The sequence below is a fragment of the Pelodiscus sinensis genome, chromosome 18 (genome assembly GCF_052426305.1).
Source record: "Pelodiscus sinensis isolate ZL-2025 chromosome 18, ASM5242630v1, whole genome shotgun sequence".
Lineage (NCBI taxonomy): Eukaryota > Metazoa > Chordata > Testudines > Trionychidae > Pelodiscus > Pelodiscus sinensis.
Genome location: NC_143069.1, coordinates 2,901,851 through 2,918,987, shown reverse-complemented (window position 1 = coordinate 2,918,987; position 17,137 = coordinate 2,901,851). Strand labels below are relative to the sequence as shown.

At 62.7% G+C, this 17,137-nt stretch overlaps 1 protein-coding gene across 9 annotated transcripts in view; it reads right to left on the bottom strand.

Moving 5' to 3' along the window:
• Positions 1 to 17,137, bottom strand: part of SIPA1L3 (signal induced proliferation associated 1 like 3) — a 109,691-nt gene that overhangs the window by 29,080 nt on the left and 63,474 nt on the right. For 8 of the 9 annotated variants that reach the window (XM_075915486.2, XM_075915484.2, XM_075915493.2 and 5 more), the window contains 2 exons: positions 1,946 to 3,711; positions 892 to 1,022 (listed from right to left, as the gene is read on the bottom strand). In XM_075915486.2, coding sequence (XP_075771601.2) covers positions 892 to 1,022; positions 1,946 to 3,392 — 1,578 coding nt within the window. In that variant the 5' untranslated portion in view covers positions 3,393 to 3,711. Of the gene's footprint in view, positions 1 to 891; positions 1,023 to 1,945; positions 3,712 to 9,194; positions 9,359 to 17,137 lie in introns of those variants that run through there. The other variant, XM_075915490.2, reaches the window with a different exon arrangement.

Genomic DNA, 17,137 nt, shown 5'->3' with positions numbered 1-17,137 from the left:
GCGAGCAGAAAGCAGAGAGGAGACGGCCGCTGCTGAGGCGCTGGAGCCGAGTCCCGGCCAGCCCCCTCCCCACCGCCTTCACCAGCACACCCAGGCCAAGCACAGCTCTTCTGCCCCCGTCACTTCCCACTTTGATGGGATGCGAGGCAGCCAGGCTCAGTGGGTAGAGCACAAGTCAGCAGATGGGCCCGTCACTTTCCTGGCTAAGCCTCTGCCCCGCTCTCTGCCTCAGTTTCCCCTCCTGCCCACCTGATGCAGCTGCTGTGAAGAGGGAGCATTTCTTACTAAGCGGATGCGCCAGCGGGCCTGAGGGTGCCCCACAGCACAGCCGCAGGAAGCCAGCACGGGCGAGGGGGGGCGTCTCTCACAGCACAGCCCCGCACCGCCGGGCCCAGGCGCTCAGCACGCCCCCGGAGCACCCGAAGAAGGGCAGGGAACGAAGCACAGAGGCAGGAACTGAACGGGCCTTTCCTGCCGGGGTCCCATTCGGGCAGCCGTCCTAGCCCAGCCGCAATCGCTTCCCAAGGCCCCCGCGGCAGCCGGCTCCTTGCTGTGCTCCCAGCATCCCGAGGGGTGAGCTGCACCCACGGGCCTCTTTGGAGCCGCCCGAGCTGGGTGGCTCAGCCCCCAGGGCCCATGCTGCATGCAGAGCCCGGCCCCGCCCAGAGGCAGGCAGGGGATGTCGAAAGCTCTCTGCAGTGGTCGCAGCACACGGCTGCCCCGTGACACCCCCTCACGCCGAGCGTTCGGCGGCATGCGAGGGGGCCTGGGCCCGGCCCAGCTCAGCCCCCACTCTTCCGCCGGGCCCCCCCTGCAGCCAAGCGCTTGCTCTGCCGCGTGGGCCGAGGCGGGGCTCCGAGGCTGGGGGGCAGACCGGCGGGCAGGACGTACCTCGCTGGTGCGGAAGATCACCCTGTACTGATACTGGGGCCCGTGCTCTTTGTGATCCTCCAGCTTCTCTCTCCTGATGCTCACCGCCACGGGGCCCAGCTTCTCGTCCACTCCAAAGTAGTTGGCGTGCTCTGAAAAAGCAGGGAAAGGCCTTGCCAGGGCGGGTCCCGCAGGAGGGGCTGTCTCCGAGCCGCTGGTCGCGTGCCATCAGCGGAGGCGCGAGGGCCTGCCCGAGCGAAGCCGCCACAGGGAGCCCTGGCACGGCCCAGCAGCGTACGGCCGCTAGCGTCACTGCCATCGCAACTGTGACCTTACATGTGTCTCAAGAGACAGCAGGGCCACAGGCTACCCCTCCCCCACAGCCCCGCCCCACGTTACACAACCACCCTCGTGACAAGCCGGGGGGGACAGAGCCACGGCCAAGGTGGCGACGCTGCCGCCCGTCGTGTGACAAGTCGGAACACGGGCAGCTGGGACAGGACGACGGTCCGGTCTGCCCACAGTGGCCAATGGCAGGTGCCCCAGAGGGAGGGGACACAACAGGGAATCCCCACGTGACCCCCCCCCCCCCGTTATTCATCTCCAGACAGAGGCTAGGGACACCCTTCCTACCCATCCTGACCAATAGCCATCGACAGACCAAACCTCTAGGAATCTATCCAGCTCTTTTTTGCACCCTGTTAAAGTCCTGGTCTTCACAACATCCTGCGGCGAGGAGTTCCACAGGTTGACTGTGCGCTGAGTGAAGAAAAACTTCCTTTGGTTTATCTCAACTCTGGACAGCCCTACCCAAGTAGCATGTGGAACTCACTGCCACAGGAATTGCAGGGCTCCAGCCTTGGTATCCAAGCAGGGCCTAGGGGAGGGCACTGCGCCCGCTTGCTTTGGGGCTCAGACAGGCCTCTAAGGCCCCCTTCTCGGGGGCAGGCAGTCCCATCTGCACAGGGTCGCTAGCGCCTCCTTCTGGAGCTGGCCTCCGCTGGGAGCGCCGGAACGCGGGCCAGGGCCGCCCAGGAGCAGGGGCCCGGAGCCGAGCCAGGCCCGGGCGACGTACCTTTGCCGTGGAAATACTGCTGGTAGTAGTGGGCCCCCAAGTCCACGTGCTCGACGTTGTAGCGCGTCAGCTTGCCGGGGCTCCTCTGCAGCTCCCTGGGGACCTCCAGCACGGAGATGCTGGCGTTGGTGCAGTAGGCGTTGAGGGAGGGCTCCAGGAAGCCCCCCTCGCCCGCGGCCCCGCCGGGGGAGCCGGCCGACGCCCGGGAGAAGCTGACGCTGCGCTCGCACATGCCCCCCACCTCGTTGCGGAAGTGGGGGCAGCTGAGCAGCAGGTCGTTGCTCTTGTTGTCCCCGAGGTCGTGCTCCAGGTTCTCCTTGGAGTTGAGGTCTTCGGTGCTGGCGAAGGCGGGGTCCAGGCCCCCGAGGCCGTAGGCCCGGGAGAGGGCGGCCGAGACGGCGGAGGCGGCCGAGGCCCCGGTGGTGGTGTTCCTGCGCTGCGCCACCACCGCCCGGCTGGCTGCCACCTGGCTGAGGTCGAAGAGCATGCTCTGCACGTCGTAGTGCGCGAAGCTCTTCTGGCAGACCCAGGCCCTGGCGCCCTCCTCCGGCTCCGCCGCGGCCTTGCCGGGCTCCCCGTCGCTCCGGCCACTCCGCAGCTTCCGGAAGAGGGACTCGCCCCCTGCCTCCGCCTTGGGGCCCTTCTTGCGGGGCTTCTCCCTGGGCTGAGTGGGGCAGTCCTCAGGGGGCAGCCCGTGGCCGTTCCTCACCTCTGCCGCGGTGCCGGCCAGGTGCAGGCTGGAGTCGCCGGGGTTCTCGAGCGCCGCGCCCTCCTGGGCCGGCTGCTGGCCGCGGAACTCGCGCAGGATGTCGAAGAAGCTCTGCTCCGAGATGCCCTGCACGTCGATGGAGGAGGTGCTGCCGTACTCGCGGAAGAGGGGCAGGCCGCCCCCCAGCCTGGCCCCCCGGGGCTCCAGGGCCTCTTCCACGTCACACTCGCTGAGGGTGATCTCGCTGTTGCTCCGGTTGCGCAGCGGCCCAAAGGCCCTGCCAGGCGAGCGAGGCCAGCCCTCCTGGAACTCCACCTCCTTGGATCTGCGCCTGGAGAGCCGCGGCAAGCCCCTGGGTGCTGAGGGGCCCAGGCTGGTGCCAGGCGGCTGCCCGCCCGGACAGCCCTTGGGGAAAAGACAAGTCCGGCTGCCGCCCGTCGGCGCATCCACGTCCCTGGAGGGGCTTGGCGCGGGCGGGTCCTTCAGCGCCTCTCTCTTCGGGGGCCAGTCGGCAATCCTGGCCCGCACCCCCATCTTGGGCATGGCCGGCGTGGGGGCGGTGGCCCGGGGCCCAGGCCCGGGCGGGCTCTCGCCGGCGGGCTGCGAGGTGCTGCCGTTCTGCGCCCAGAACCCCGGCGAGAAGTAATCCCCTGGCGTGCCGGCCAGCGCGTCGCCCCCCTTCAGCGCCGGCCCGCCGCCATCCATGCCAGCGCGTGGCACGGGGCGGTGGGACGCCATAGTCCACGGGTCGCGCTCCACTCGGCTGCCAGGGGGGACGGGCCGCTCCTCTCGGGCGCACCGCAGGCCCCTCAGCCATTGCTGGGGGCGCAGCAGCCTGGCCAGGGCTGGCCAGGGCCAGCGCTAGGACTTTCTTCCTGCTCCCGCCATGCTGCCATCCTCATGGCCCTCCTGGGGAGCCTGCAGCCTTTTCCCGGGGGTGGCAAAGCGGGCGTGGTCGGAGGGGAGGTCACTGCGCAGCCCTTGCTCCCAGCAGCTGCTGCTCTCGGGGCGACAGCCCCAGCTCCAGGCCAGGCGGCAGCAGGACCAGGTTCCAGGCCTAAAGCAGGGAGAACAAAGGGAAAAGAATGAGTGTGCAAGGTCTCTGCACTGCTACTCCCCGCAGCTCTGCTCCTATTCACGGCACCTCCCAGAGCCCACACCCTAGAGGGGACCCCACAGCAAACCCCCTTAGCCCACCACCCATCTCCCAGACGGACTGTGAGTACAAGTCCAGACTCTGCTGCGTGAGGGTCCCCAGCGGGAGAGGCTGCTGCAGAGGAGGCAGGACAGACCTGCGGGCTAGGCACAGGACTGACAGCTGCTGCCCTGGGCAGGGGGGCCGCACTGCTTTCTTAGGCCACGTGTAAAATCTCTGCCGGTTCGGTCCCTCCTTTTGTCCTCGCCAGCAGGGTGTGGATTTAAAGCCGTGCACCCAGTGCGACTCCTATCGGATGCGGCGGCGCTGCTGAGGTGCACAGCTGTGTGTCATATACTCTGTACTGCTAACGGCTACCTGGAGAGTCCCCCCGAGTTACAGGAAGGTTGAGTAGCCCAGTTCAGTCCCCTTCTCCGGCTCGGCCCGTCACATTGCATCCAAAGACGCCTGCCCAGGACAAGCAGGGCAGAGCTGTCCCCGGCGTTAAAACGCCTTTCCCGGGCAGTGCTGAAGGCACCACATAAGCCTAAGAAACGTGCGGCGGCTGCAGTATGGAAGGGATTGGAACCCGCGGAAGCAGGGAAACGCCAGAGGCCAGGCTGAAAACGTGCCCTTCCGTTACCTGGCCCTGCCCAGGCATCGGAACAAGGAGGAGGCTGCTGTCCGAGGCCCCTGCCGCTACGGGCATGTGGGGCCGGGCAAGCCAGAGACCCCAAAGAACAGATGGCCGGGCAGGACTTCCCTTTCCAAAGGCTGCGTGGACTCTTCCCCAAAGGACCGGGCCACGGCCCGTCTGAGAACTGGGTTCTGAATCTCGAGCGGGTTCGGGCCAGCCTGTGACCCACGGTTACGTTAATCGGTCACCCGCTTTTGTACGGCACCAACATCTGAGTATGAAATGCAGCCAAGGCTCCCAGGCAGCGGTCCCTGTACGCTGGGCGCACGTGCGGCTGCTCAGATGAAATGCGAAGGCGGCTCAGCCGATTAGCAGAGCGCCCACGAGGTTCTGTGTTTGTCCTGGTGGTGCGCATTCGCACATGCCTCGGTACACAAACGTTATTCCACACAGGGACGGGACGAGACGAGATTAGCGGGAATGCGGCTCCCCAGGCTGTGGAGGGTGGGCAGAGGATCTCGCGCTGTACAACACAGGGCTGGGAACAAGACGACTCAGTGGCCCTGACTCAGTGGCCCTCACTCCCCGCCCCGCCCCAACGTTCCCGATTGGCGCTCCTGTCCACAGCTGCAGAGGGGGCCCACCGGGTTGCTGACGCCCTCCCGTACCACGGCGCACCCTCCGCACCTTGCAGCCACACAGCCGAGGGGAAGTGATTGGAAGCAGATCCTGGCTCGCAGCCCAGTGCCCTAGCCAGTAGGCAATGCTGCTCCCGCCCAATAGGCATGGGCAGTGATCAGGGCGCCCTGGAGGGCCGGGGCAATAAATCAAATCCAGGGCCTGGGAGCAAGAGAGCGGCCTCTCTCCAGCACAACGGGCTGCGCGTGGGGCAGGGTGGCGCACGGACCAGAGGGGAGGAACACCAGACACGCAGGCTGCTCCAATGGCTCCGCACCAGCTCTGCACAAACGGCCCGTTAGCTCCACTCCTGCCGGCCCAGCCCCAGGAAGGGAGCGGGAGGCTGCAGGCGGGATCCCCAAGGCAGCGGGGCGGCTGACAGTGGGACCGCTACAAGAGGAAATTCTTGCTCTAGCGACATCCCAGCTTCATCTGCAGCGCAGCTGACCAAGCCGCCAGCCACAGAAACCCCAGCGGAAGCCCAGGGACCCGCGCTCGGAACAGCTCCGGCTCCTGCGGGCCCACAGCACGCTCAGCGGGGGGAGGAGACGGCTAGTTCAGGGGGGAGGATGCCTCCTTCTCGTCCTTCACGTGCTCGGGCTCTGCCCTCTGCTCCACGCCCCTGACCGACAGAACCACCTGCCAGGCTGCGGCTCTGCTAGAGGGGAAGACGCAGAAGCCACCAACCCAGGCTGGACGATGGCGAGCAGAGGGCAACCAGGCCGGGCCCGGACAGCTGCGAGCCTCCTCACCGGGTTCTGGACCCAGGCCCGAAAGCAGACGCAGGGGAAGGAAGCGGCAGGGAATGCAAGTGCCCAGGAGAGAAGCGAGCTCTGAGGCCTAGACCTGACCAGAGTCGCTGTCCTACACCCCCCCAGTGGCCCCACGGGCCCCACCTGGCACGGTTTCTTACGCCCCACGTCTCCCTCGTGCAGTCGTTGACACCAGGAAGGTGCCAGGTTGGAACAGTACAGAGCAGGTGCACGGTGCAGGCAAGAGGGGACCAGGCCCACAGTGACCAGGGATCGGCTGCACGCCCAGCACACCAGGACCCTGATTTCGAACGTGTGCTGCAGTCCCTGCCCGGAGGACTCTCCAGGCTTGGGGGGGCAGGAGGGGGCTGCTTTACACAGAGGCAGCAGAGCGGGGTGATGGTGCTCTGACCGCAGGGCCTGAGAGCAGGGGCGCACAGTCGTGCTAATCTTTCAACCACTCAGCCTGGATTAGTCTATTCCACGGCTCTAGCCAAGCGGCCTTTGCCGGGGCCTCTTCATTAAGCTAATTGCAAGAGAAGCCCACGCCGGTGACATCTGGCGAGGGGGGATATTGAATCGATATTTGGATGGCTTCATTAGATGCAAGACACGGCATCCTAGCGAGAGGGCATCTGTCACGGCAGCACGCTACACGCAGCCGCGTGCTGAGCCGGGCTCCCCGTGCTGCACGAGCCGGCAGAGCCGTGGCGGGAGAATCCCTGCCGAATCCATCTGCAAGCTCAGCGGGGAGAGGGGAGGCTGGCCCGCCCAAGGCCAGATGGGGCTGTATGGGCCATGCAAGTGCTTCCCGGGGTAGTGCAGAGTCACAGAAGCGGGCCAGCCCCCAAGAGTCACAAGACCGAGGTTTTCACGAGTCTCAGTTCCAGGCCCCGGGCAGGAAGCGGGACACGCTCTGTCCTGGCTGCACGGGTGACCGCGTGGAACAAGGGCAAGGAACGGCTCTGCTAGCCCCACGCTGGAGCTACCGAGTTCCCAGTGGTGGCGCGCAACCCACAGACGTTCCCTGCTACTTCCATAAAAGCAACTGGCTGCAGCCAGGACCGGTCGCCCCGGCAAAGCCAGGAATGCTGCGTGTTAGCCAGACCCACCCAGGTCCCCCAGCCTGGCCCCTGCCTCCCGCAACCGGCAGCACGAGGCGCTTTGAGGAAGGTGCACACATCCTACTCCTTAACAGACACTGGCTTCCATCCAAACCGCTGGTGCTCCCATCGCCCTTCCCAGAGTGTTTGCTGAGCGTCAGAGCGGCCAGACCGCGCCAGAGCAAAGGCCCAGCCAGCTCAGTGTCCAGTCTGCCCACAGTGGCCAATGGCAGGTGCCCCAGAGGAAGGAACACAACAGAGAATCCCCACGTGACACCCCCCCCCCCCCGTTATTCATCTCCAGACAGAGGCTAGGGACACCATTCCTACCCATCCTGGCCAATAGCCATCGACAGACCAAACCTCTAGGAATCTATCCAGCTCTTTTTTGCACCCTGTCAAAGTCCTGGTCTTCACAACATCCTGCGGCAAGGAGTTCCACAGGTTGATTGTGCACTGAGTGAAGAAAAACTTCCTTTGGTTTATCTCAACTCTGGACAGCGCTTCCCTGTGAATAACCAAGCTCTTTGAATGTGAGTCTAAGGTGCCACAGGACTGCTCCTTGTTTCTGAGTTAACCCTCGTTTACACAGCTGGTTTGCTCTGGTTTCGCCACTGGAGCCCACACCAGAGAAAGCCTCTCCCATCGAGGGTCAAAGCCACTGGCTGTGCTGCTCCCACAGCTTAGAAGAGAACTAGATAAATTCATGGAGGTTAGGTCCATCAATGGCTATTAGCCAGGATGGGCAGGAACGGTGTCCCTACCTCTGTTTGTCGAGGGCGCTTGATCACACTTGATCACACCTGTTCGGCGCACTCCCCCGGGGGCACCCGGCCCTGGCCACTGTCGGCCGACAGGACACTGGGCTGGAGGGACCTTTGGTCTGACCCAGCCTGGCCGTTCCCCTGTTCTTATGTTCATGCAGCTCCAGGCACCTGGGGTCCATCTCAGAACTGCCGGGGCTTCGTGCTACATTTCTGAGCACCTGGAAGCCCTCGTCAGGGACCAGGCCTCTCCACCGTGTGAACCCAGCGCAGCGCAAGCAGCACAGCTTCTCCAAACGGTGCCCAGTGTGCCAGGTCCGCCCCCTGCGAGGCACACCCCCCTCCCGTGTGGGGGCCCTGCCCTGCCTCTCAGCAGCCCCTGGGTGCTGCATGCAGGCTCAATGCCCCGCACCCACGGAGAAGCTCTCGAAGTTGGGGCAACAGCCCCGCGGAACCAGGTGCTGATAGATCCCCTCCGCCCCTGCGGTGCTGCACTGAGCCCAGCGCCCCCTGGGAAATTTCAGCCCAAGTTCCCAACTGGGCCAAGGGCCTCTCCTGGCGCAGGCCTTCCCCGAGGGGCCATGCCGAGCTGGCAGCCGCCGTGCCCTGGGGTCCCAGGAGCCAAGCGGCACGTGCCAGGAGAACAGGGCAAGGCTTTCAGGCGGCCTGGCTTGCTGGCTTCCCGAGAGCCGCCCCTGTGCTGTCCGTCCCGCGCGCGCACACGCACACGCGCACACACACACCAAACAGCTGGGAGAACCGTGGGGGAAGGGGGGGGAGGATTTCAACCGACGCACAGGCTGGCCCAGGAAGGGCAGGGTGCATGGCACAGAGCCAGGGTCGGTGCCACCGAAGGCGTTTTCCCAACTGGCGTGTTTGCTAAGGGTGCAGCCCTTGGAGGAACCGTCCAATCCCAGGGCCTGCGTTGTTTACATGCAGCGCCAGGAACCGGTTCTGCAGAGCCAGCCTGAGACGGGCTGTTACCCCGGGAGTCTCCTTTCTGAAGGGGAGGCAGTGGAAGGGCAGGGGGATGGGTCTCCAGCCAGCTGCCCCAACCCTGCCCTGAATCTCAGCCTACTCCCAGCCCAGGTGCAGGAGGAGGGAACAGGCATGGTTAATCTATAACCGGAGATCTCCGCCCTAGCAGCTGTGGGCTTCTCCTGCAGCTGGGAGTGGGGCACAGCCCCTTTGCTAGGCTGGCTGGCACAGGGGGCAAGCTGTCCCTCTCTGCTAGGCAGGCCCGGTACAGTTCTCGCAGCGACGCTCTGCTGTGGAACAGAGGCTGGACAGTCCAGGCTGGCTCCGTTTTCCAGCCCAAGCCGGCTCCGCCGGGAGAGCGGGGACGTTTCCCCCTCCACGGAAGAGCTGGAACGCGCCCAGTCAGTGCCAAGGCAGCTCGCTCAGTACAAGGACTCCGTCCGGGGGCACCATCCTGCAGGCTCTACGCCCTGCTGAACCCCCCATCGTTTACCTTCAGAGTCCTCCCTCCAGCAACGGCCTGGGAGGAACGGGAGATGCTGCTGCCCTGCGAAGCGGCCAGTGGTTTCCGGAGCACGCTGCTGCAAGATCAGACAAGCGCGTCCCGCGGGCCCGAGGCCCCAGGGAGTCGCTCAGCTGCCGCTGACTTCACTTGTAGCCGACCTGGCACGGGGGCCGTGCCTGCGCCTCCCTTCTCGCCGTCACTCCCACCCCACCCCCAGGAGCTGCGTGCGCGCGTCGCTGCCTCCCAGGCTGCCCAAAGGACACGGGAGAGGCGCAGGAGGAAGCGAGCTCAGCCCGGTAACCAGGCTGAGGCCTGGAGGCCAATGGGCAAGGCAGAGATGGCCCCTGGCGGCAGGGAGCGGGTGCCAGGGCAGGAGGGGCGTAACACCCCCCCACTGGATCCCAGGGGAGCAGGGTGCGACTGCCCCCCGGACCCCGGCTCAGACTTGCACAGGCTGGGTGAGGAGGCCGAGGCACCACGGACCAGGCGGGCACGTGGGCTCCCAGGGAACGGGCACAGCTGCAGAAGCGGAAGAGGCCTGGGGAGAGCAGGGCTCTCAGCAGAGGCGCCCTGGGACGGGGTTGCACACGCGCCCGCGCGGCCCGCCGGCTGCAGACAGCGTGATGCAGTCGCGTCCTGCCAGCAAGCCGCCGGGCAGGGCCCACAGCACACAGGGAGCACGCAGCCTTCGGCGCTGCGGCCAACCTCCGTGTTCAGAGTCAGGCCCTACAATCCCAACCGACGCGAGGAGAAATAACCCCCTCCCCCCGTCTCTCCACCTGGCTTCTGGCCCGCAGCGGTCAGGCGGGCGTCCTTTTCTCACACCCAGGAGAGCTAGAAACCTCCCTGAAGGTAAACGCAAGGGGGGACTCACGACTCCGAGAGAAGGGGCTTGAAGTAAGCGCCCGCATAGGTGGTTCTCTCGCCGCGGTGGGGAGGGCGGGGGAGGTGGGAAAAGCTGGAGTACTCAATGCGTTCTTTGCCTCCGTCTTCACGGACAAGGTCACCTCCCAGACAAACGCACTAGACAGCGCAGCAGGGGAAGGGGGTGGGCAGCCGTTGGGGAAAGAACAAGTTAGGAACTATTTAGAAAAGCTAGACAAACAAATCCATGGGCCATCCCAGGGTACTGAGGGAGTTGGCAAATGTCATTGCAGAGCCTTTGGCCGTTATCTTTGAAAACTCGTGGAGACTTGGAGAGATCCCAGATGATTGGAAAAAGGCAAATGCAGGGCCCGTCTTTAAAAAAGGGAAGGACAATCCAGGGAACTACAGACCATCAGCCTCACCTCAGTCCCGGAGAGGCTCCTCAAGGAATCCATGTTGAGGCACAGGGAAGAGGGGTAAGTGATCAGTCAAGGTGGATTCACGAAGGGCAAGTCATGCACGACCAGTGCCCCAAGCACGCCACTGAAGTCACAGTTACTGCAGTGGCCGTGCTGGGACAGTGGCGACCTCTCGTCTGCACAGCAATACTGCAAAGGGTTCAATAAAGCCGGGGGGAGGAGGGATATGGACGGGTTACCTGTTACCCGGCAAGCACCACCCTTACTGGGTTAACCGGTGGCCAGGCTGGAGTGGTCCCCCACCCAGGACCCTGCTTAGTCAGTTTACTGGTTAAACATCAGGTGAGCCTAGCGAGGAACCGGTCAACTGATTCATCCCTGCCGCGGGGCAGCCTACTAGGTGGGCTCTCCGCTCCACTTAATGCTGGCCCCTAGCATGCCGCCTGCACCCGCCAGGAGCTGACTGACAAGCATCCGCGTTAGGCTCACTCCAGTGTAAATCTAGCCACAGAACCCTCCCCCCCTTGTTAAACTGGTGCCAGGGGGCAAGGCCCGGCCTCGCGGGGCGAACCAGAGTGGAGCAAGGCGAAAGACTGGCACGTGCATGCCTCCAGCTGGATCCCGGGCTCAGCCTTTCCAAAGCAGGACTGTGCGGCTCCCCTCCCCTATGTAGTGCGCTGGGGGTTCTGGGACTGCTCTCGAGGGGATCACTGCAGACAAAAACGAGCAAACGTGGAAGGAGCCAAGAGCAGAATGAACCCCAGACAAACATGTTTTAGAAAGAAACCGCTCAGACATGGATTACCCCGCTCAACCCTCCATCGCTTCCTTCTCTGCCGCACGGAGCCTCAGGCCTGTTCTGATTCCAGACTCTCCCCAGCACCACGTAGTCTCAGGGTAGTACAAAGGAAGCAGCAGCCGGAGCCTCCACTCCACGACCCGGGAGCTCTGCTGCAGGGTTACGAAAATATGGGTGAAAGAACTGAGAACAGCCGCAGGACGGTTTATGCCACGAGCTCACTATCGAGCCCTCACCAGAAGCCCCCTCGCAGATCACAAACAAGTCACTGTCCTTTGGCGACGTTTTTAGCAGTGCAGCCTCGGTGCGCGAGTGACAGCCCCGGGGAAGTTCGGACAATTTTTGAACAGCAGCAAGGAGACAATTGTGCACAGGGACACACAGCAAAGAAGAAAGGTCCCGTTCTGGGTTCTGCCAGAGTCGCCGTGCGACTCTGGGCCAGTCATATAGTCTCTGCGCTCTGGGACATGGAGAGGAGGAAGAGCGATCAGAGACAGTATCGGGCGCAGGGAGGAGGCGCAGTCAGCCCCCCTGCCTATCGTGGGAGGCAGAACTGTAGACACCCAGCTGAAGATTCCCCAAGGAGAGGGCACCTTGCGAGCGCCCTGCATTGTATTAGGAATACAGTCGGACCAATTCATCCCGCACGAGTGGCAGGAAGCTGCCGCCGAGGAGGTTTCTGGCGACTGACGGGCTGTGTCAGTCTGAGCAGGAGAACAGTGGGATTAGGGGTACGGGAACACACCCAGGGAGGCCTGAGCATTCCTTAGCAAGCTCTCTCTCAAGTGGCCATTTGTTTGCGAGCAGATGAATTAGCTCAGTTGCCCCAGGTTCAAGCTGGAGGTTATCGGCTCTGCACAGCCTGTATTAAATACTTCTGCACAAGCACTGAGGTCAACTGGCAGGCCCTGGAAACGTGCCAAAGGACCCTCCAAGCAAGCAAGCAGCACCCTGGAAAACAGCATGAACGGCAGGGAGGGGAGCCTGCGAAAGAGGGCGAAGTGTTACAGAGATAATTCGAGATGACAACCTTCATGCAAAATCATCTAACGCGGCGCTGACCTATTTGCTACAGCCTAAGTACGGAAATCACAGTGTCAGATTTAATTTGGGTCTCGCTGATCGTCAAAGGAGTATGCAGGGCCTGATCATTACAGGGCAAAGCAGCGATCCCAGGGCAAGTACAAAGCGGCCAGAGGAGCTGCAAGGAAAGGAGACTTGGTCTGAAAAGCAAGTGGAAAAGTTTGGAGCTTGTGGATAACAAATTCAGTTGAAAACAAAATACCTCCTGCGACTCCACTGTGCCGCGCAATGGCGAGTACGTTCACAGGGCACCTCCTGCCCCACCCCACGCCGTGGGGAGGGAGTGTGCATCGCCTGCTCCGAACAGCGTGAAAACAGCCACGGCGTCCCGTGGTGTTGGGGGGGGGTGCCCAAACCGGACTCAGTGCTTTCCAGACGTACCAGACATACAGCCATCGCTCCTGCCTTGAGGAGCTCGGCGCTGAAGGGTGGCCCGGCAGGCAGGCAGAGGTCCCAGAAGGGGCACCACACACGAGATGGTCTCTATAGAACCAGAACCTTTTACACCAGGTAGCAAGGAACTCAGAGGGTCAAACCACACCCATGGGCGCAATGGTAAGATACAGCCAGCAGTCAAGCTGTCCCGCAGTGCTCAGGACAGGACCAACCGAACGGGCACTGTCTCCCGGTGCGCACACACTACCCCTAACCAGACTGTGGATCGCAGTCGGGACAATTAACAGTTTAAATCACAGCTCCAGCTTCAGGGAAGGGAATCCCACGGCCTGTCCGGCACTAGGCCTCTGTGTAACACGCCTATGTTCCCAACAAGGGGCCGGGGGACAGAGCTCTGTCGACAAAAGGCGTTATTCCTCATAGAATGAGGTTTACCACCATCGACAAAACTGCTGCGTTCTGTCGACAGAACTCGGCGGTAGTGTACACGCAGGTATAGTTTTGTTGACAAAAGCTCACAAAACCCTATAGTCGAGACACACCCAAAGAGCCCTCTTCTGTCACATCTCTGTTGCCGGCCTATCAGACTAGGAGCTAGGCATGCTTTGGGAAGCGAGGCAGAGTGAGCCCTGGAGTCTGTCGCGACAAGGCGGGTTTTCCAAACCGGTCCTATTTCTCGTTAGCACTTGTACCTAAAGCCAACCCCGGGAAGTTACCTCCTTTTTCTGAAGGGCTTTGGACATGGTAGGTCCACGCCCAGCTTCTGAGCCCAACTCCTCACAGCGTCTGGGTTTGAAAGCGCCAACCACCTGTTCTCTCTGTGGTCTGGAGCAAGACCGTTCCGGCAATCGCTAACTTTCTATGGTTAGCGCGTGCACTTTGCGCTAGTATCGACTGCAGCTTCCATTCTCAGGGGAACCACGTGGAATCAAACTGCACAGTTAGAAAATTCATCAACCTCCCGTCATACCACCTCTCGAATGACAGGAGAGAGAGACCCCAGTGCAAACGGGAGTGTTTATAACAAATGAACAAGATCATCTGTCTCTCTACCCAAGGCCGCAAATGGCAATTCTGAAATTCCACTGACTGCAACCTTTCCCCAGAAGCACTGAAGACTTAAGGCAAAGGTTTTACAACCTCTTCCATCCTGGGACCCTCTTTACATTTAGCAACACGAGACGGGCATGGTGACGGGAACACCCGTTTACAACCCCACCCGGAAGACCCTAAGATTCAAGGGGTTTGGGGCATGGGTAGGTCACATGGGTACGGGGGGCAAAAGGAAGGGGAGAAAACCAGAGCTAACTCCCATCATTCTGAGTTTGGTAAGGCAGTGGTTTCCAGACTGGGTCAGCCCAGAGGCCTACCTACCTCAGTTTCCACCTTCCCCTACATCTGCCCCTCTCTCGACCTCTCGAGTAACGGATCTGCTCCTGGAGAAAGCACTTGCTTCTGCAGGGGCTGGAAAAGAAACGGTTCTGCAGGAAGGGCCTGCTCCCTCGCTCAAAATGGGGCTCATGGGCCTCTGAGCAGTAACAAAAAGCCTGAGCAAGGTGCGCATGCAGCGCTGCTCAGTTTGCTGCGTATGGACAGCCAGATGTAATCAAACAGACGGAGCTGATCAGGCGTAGCAGAAATATCTCTGTATTGATGAGAAAGAACAGCGCGGGGAGCTCGATTGTTCCTTGGGGGGCCGAAAACAATGCAACGGGCTCATTAAAAGCAGCAAACGCGATGCACATGACCTGACAGTTCAGCTCTCCCCCTTGGGGCAGCCTAAAAAACAGACTGGCTGGAAAAACCTCCCTGCAGGAAGCATGCCCAGACCTGTGCGCTCTGCAATCACGGCACTGGCCAGGAGGGGTCCCCAGGCATGCGACAGCCAGAACATTTGCCTAAGTAGCCAGGAGGCCGGCTCTCCCCTCAGTGCCCAGGCTGGCACCCCAGAGAAAGCCACCAAGCAAGAAGAAGAGGTAGAACCTTCCTTCCAGACATTCGCCTTCATTCTGTGCCATGTCTGCTCAAAACGTAGCCTGAGCTTAGCACCGTTTTAGTCCTGGGACTGGGCGAAGCCCCGGAACCAGTCGCCTAGCTGCATCACAAGGGAAATCCCACGCAGGAAGGCTGCCGTGGACAGACCTGGAGTAGCAGCTGCTGGCAGCAGTGAGGCACTCACTCCCACGGTCTCCTGGGGGGCGAAGGGATGAACAGAAGGGGGGCTGAAGGAAGGGGACACCTGGCTTAGGGTTGGAAGAGATGTCAGGAGTCCAGCCCCCGGCCCAACCCCGACTCAATCAGCCCAGCCAGGGCTTGGTCACGCTGGGACTTAAACACCTCTAGGGGTGGAGATTCCACCCCCCACCCCCTCCCGGGAACCCAGCCCAGCGCTTCCCCACCCGCCTACGGAAACCGTTTGTCCCAATATCTTCGCCAGGGCCCCCTGCTGGCTCATCTCCAGCATCTCGCACTGGAACCCCCAGGCCCTTTTCCGCACAAGGGCTCCTTGGCCAGTCGGGCCCCAGCCTGGAGCAGGGCTTGGGATTCCTCCGGCCTAAATGGAACCTTGAACCTCATTTGATTTCTTTGGGCCCAATCCTCCCATGTGTTGAGGTGTCTCTGGACCCTACCCCAGCCCTCCAAAGTATCTGCCTCTCCCCCGGCTTAGCCAACTTGCTGAGGGTGCAAGCCACCCCCTCCTCCAGACCACGGAACAAAGCCGGTCCCCGCCTGACCACCGCTCGGTACCGGCTGCCAGCTAGACATCCAGCCATCGCTCGCTGCCCTCGAGCGCGTAAGCATCAGCTAACCAGCACAGGGACGGGCAGGGCTGCGTACAGACCGAGCCCCGAGCGTTCCCGCTAATGTTCGTGTCCACGTGCGGAAGGACTTTTGTTGTGGGCACCAGTGTGGAGGGACGCATCCTCACAAAAGGCATTCTGCACACGGACAGCATGTGGCAGGAGCGTGCAGGGGAGGGCTCTGGCTGGGGGCAGGCTGCCCAGGGGAGAGAGAGCTATCCCCCCAGGCCTCTCACTGCAGCAGCTTGGGGCCAGGTGAGAGACACTCGTCCCTCAGCCAGGGCAGGCCCAGGCTAGGCTGGGGGAGGACCCATCCCCAGCCGTGACAGCTGTGGGCCGGGTGCGGGGCGTGCTCACCTGACCAGAGCACAGAGCTGCTGCTGCTGGAGAAGAGGGGCCCCTCCCTGCCCGGCCCAGCAAGGAGCAGCTGCATCAGGTGGGGAGAGGCGCTTCTGCCCTGGCCACGGCAGCTCCGTGCTGGGGCCGGTGGGCACAGGGGTGCTCCGGGCGGCTTGCGAGGGTCTAAGTTGAAGTCACTCAGCACAGGGCTGACGGGACCGACTTACGTGGGAAGAAGATCCTGGACAGCAGAGGGCTCCGTCCCAGCGACCCTGTGCAGGAGGAGGTCAGACTAGACAAGCCCCATCCCACAGCACCAGAAGGGCAGCCTCTGGCGTTTCCCACCCGGGCTCCTGCGTGGAGCAGACCAGCCAGCCCGGATGAAAGCCCCGCTGTCCTGCTGCCGCCTTCGCAGAGACGGGCTCTCATCCCACAAGAAACCAGCTGGCAGGGCTTGGCCTGTGACGGTGCTGGCCAGCGCGAAAGCCTTCCCTGCCTGAGCACTCCAGGCACGGGACGCACGTCAGCCGCTCTTCCTGGCTGCCCGCAGCGCGCGGGCTCAGCGCCAGCCATTGCTGCACGGAGCCCGGGGGGAACCGCAGGGTCTTGCCAGGATCCCCAAGGCCCAGGGAGAAAGCGGGGCACAGGGAATTTAGCCAAGCTCAGCCGGGCCAGCCGTAGAGTAACTGCAGCAATGCGCTTGGCTACAGTGGGCACCTGCCACCTGCACACTCACACAGCTGAGCTACTGACCTGTCCAAGGTTCCTGGGGCTGGGCTGCCACCCCAGCAGCCTGCTGCTCGGCCGGGGGTTAACGGCCGTCGGCACCCAAGCGAGAAGCTACAGCTGGTGGGCGAGAGGACAGGCCGTTTTCAGCCCCAAACGGAGACGGAGCGGCAGGTGGGGCAGTAAGGGGCAAGCAGCAAAAGGAGGCTGGCACGTGTGTCTGGGTAACACTTGTGTGCAAGGCAGGGGCCCGCGTGCCGTGGACGGCTCACCGCCCAGAGTGGTGGGGCCCATCGGCTCCGTACCCACAGAGCTGCAGGCCAGAAGTTTCACGGCAAAGAGGCTTCCAAACATTCTGCGCAGATTCTTTGCAAAGGCCGGTGGGCATCACCCATTCTGCACCGCAGCAGGGCCACTCGCGTGTTCATCTCTCCATGCTCTTCCAGAGAGCATTCCAACTCAAGTACAAAATAAAGGGGGGGGGCATATTTCTGAAGCACC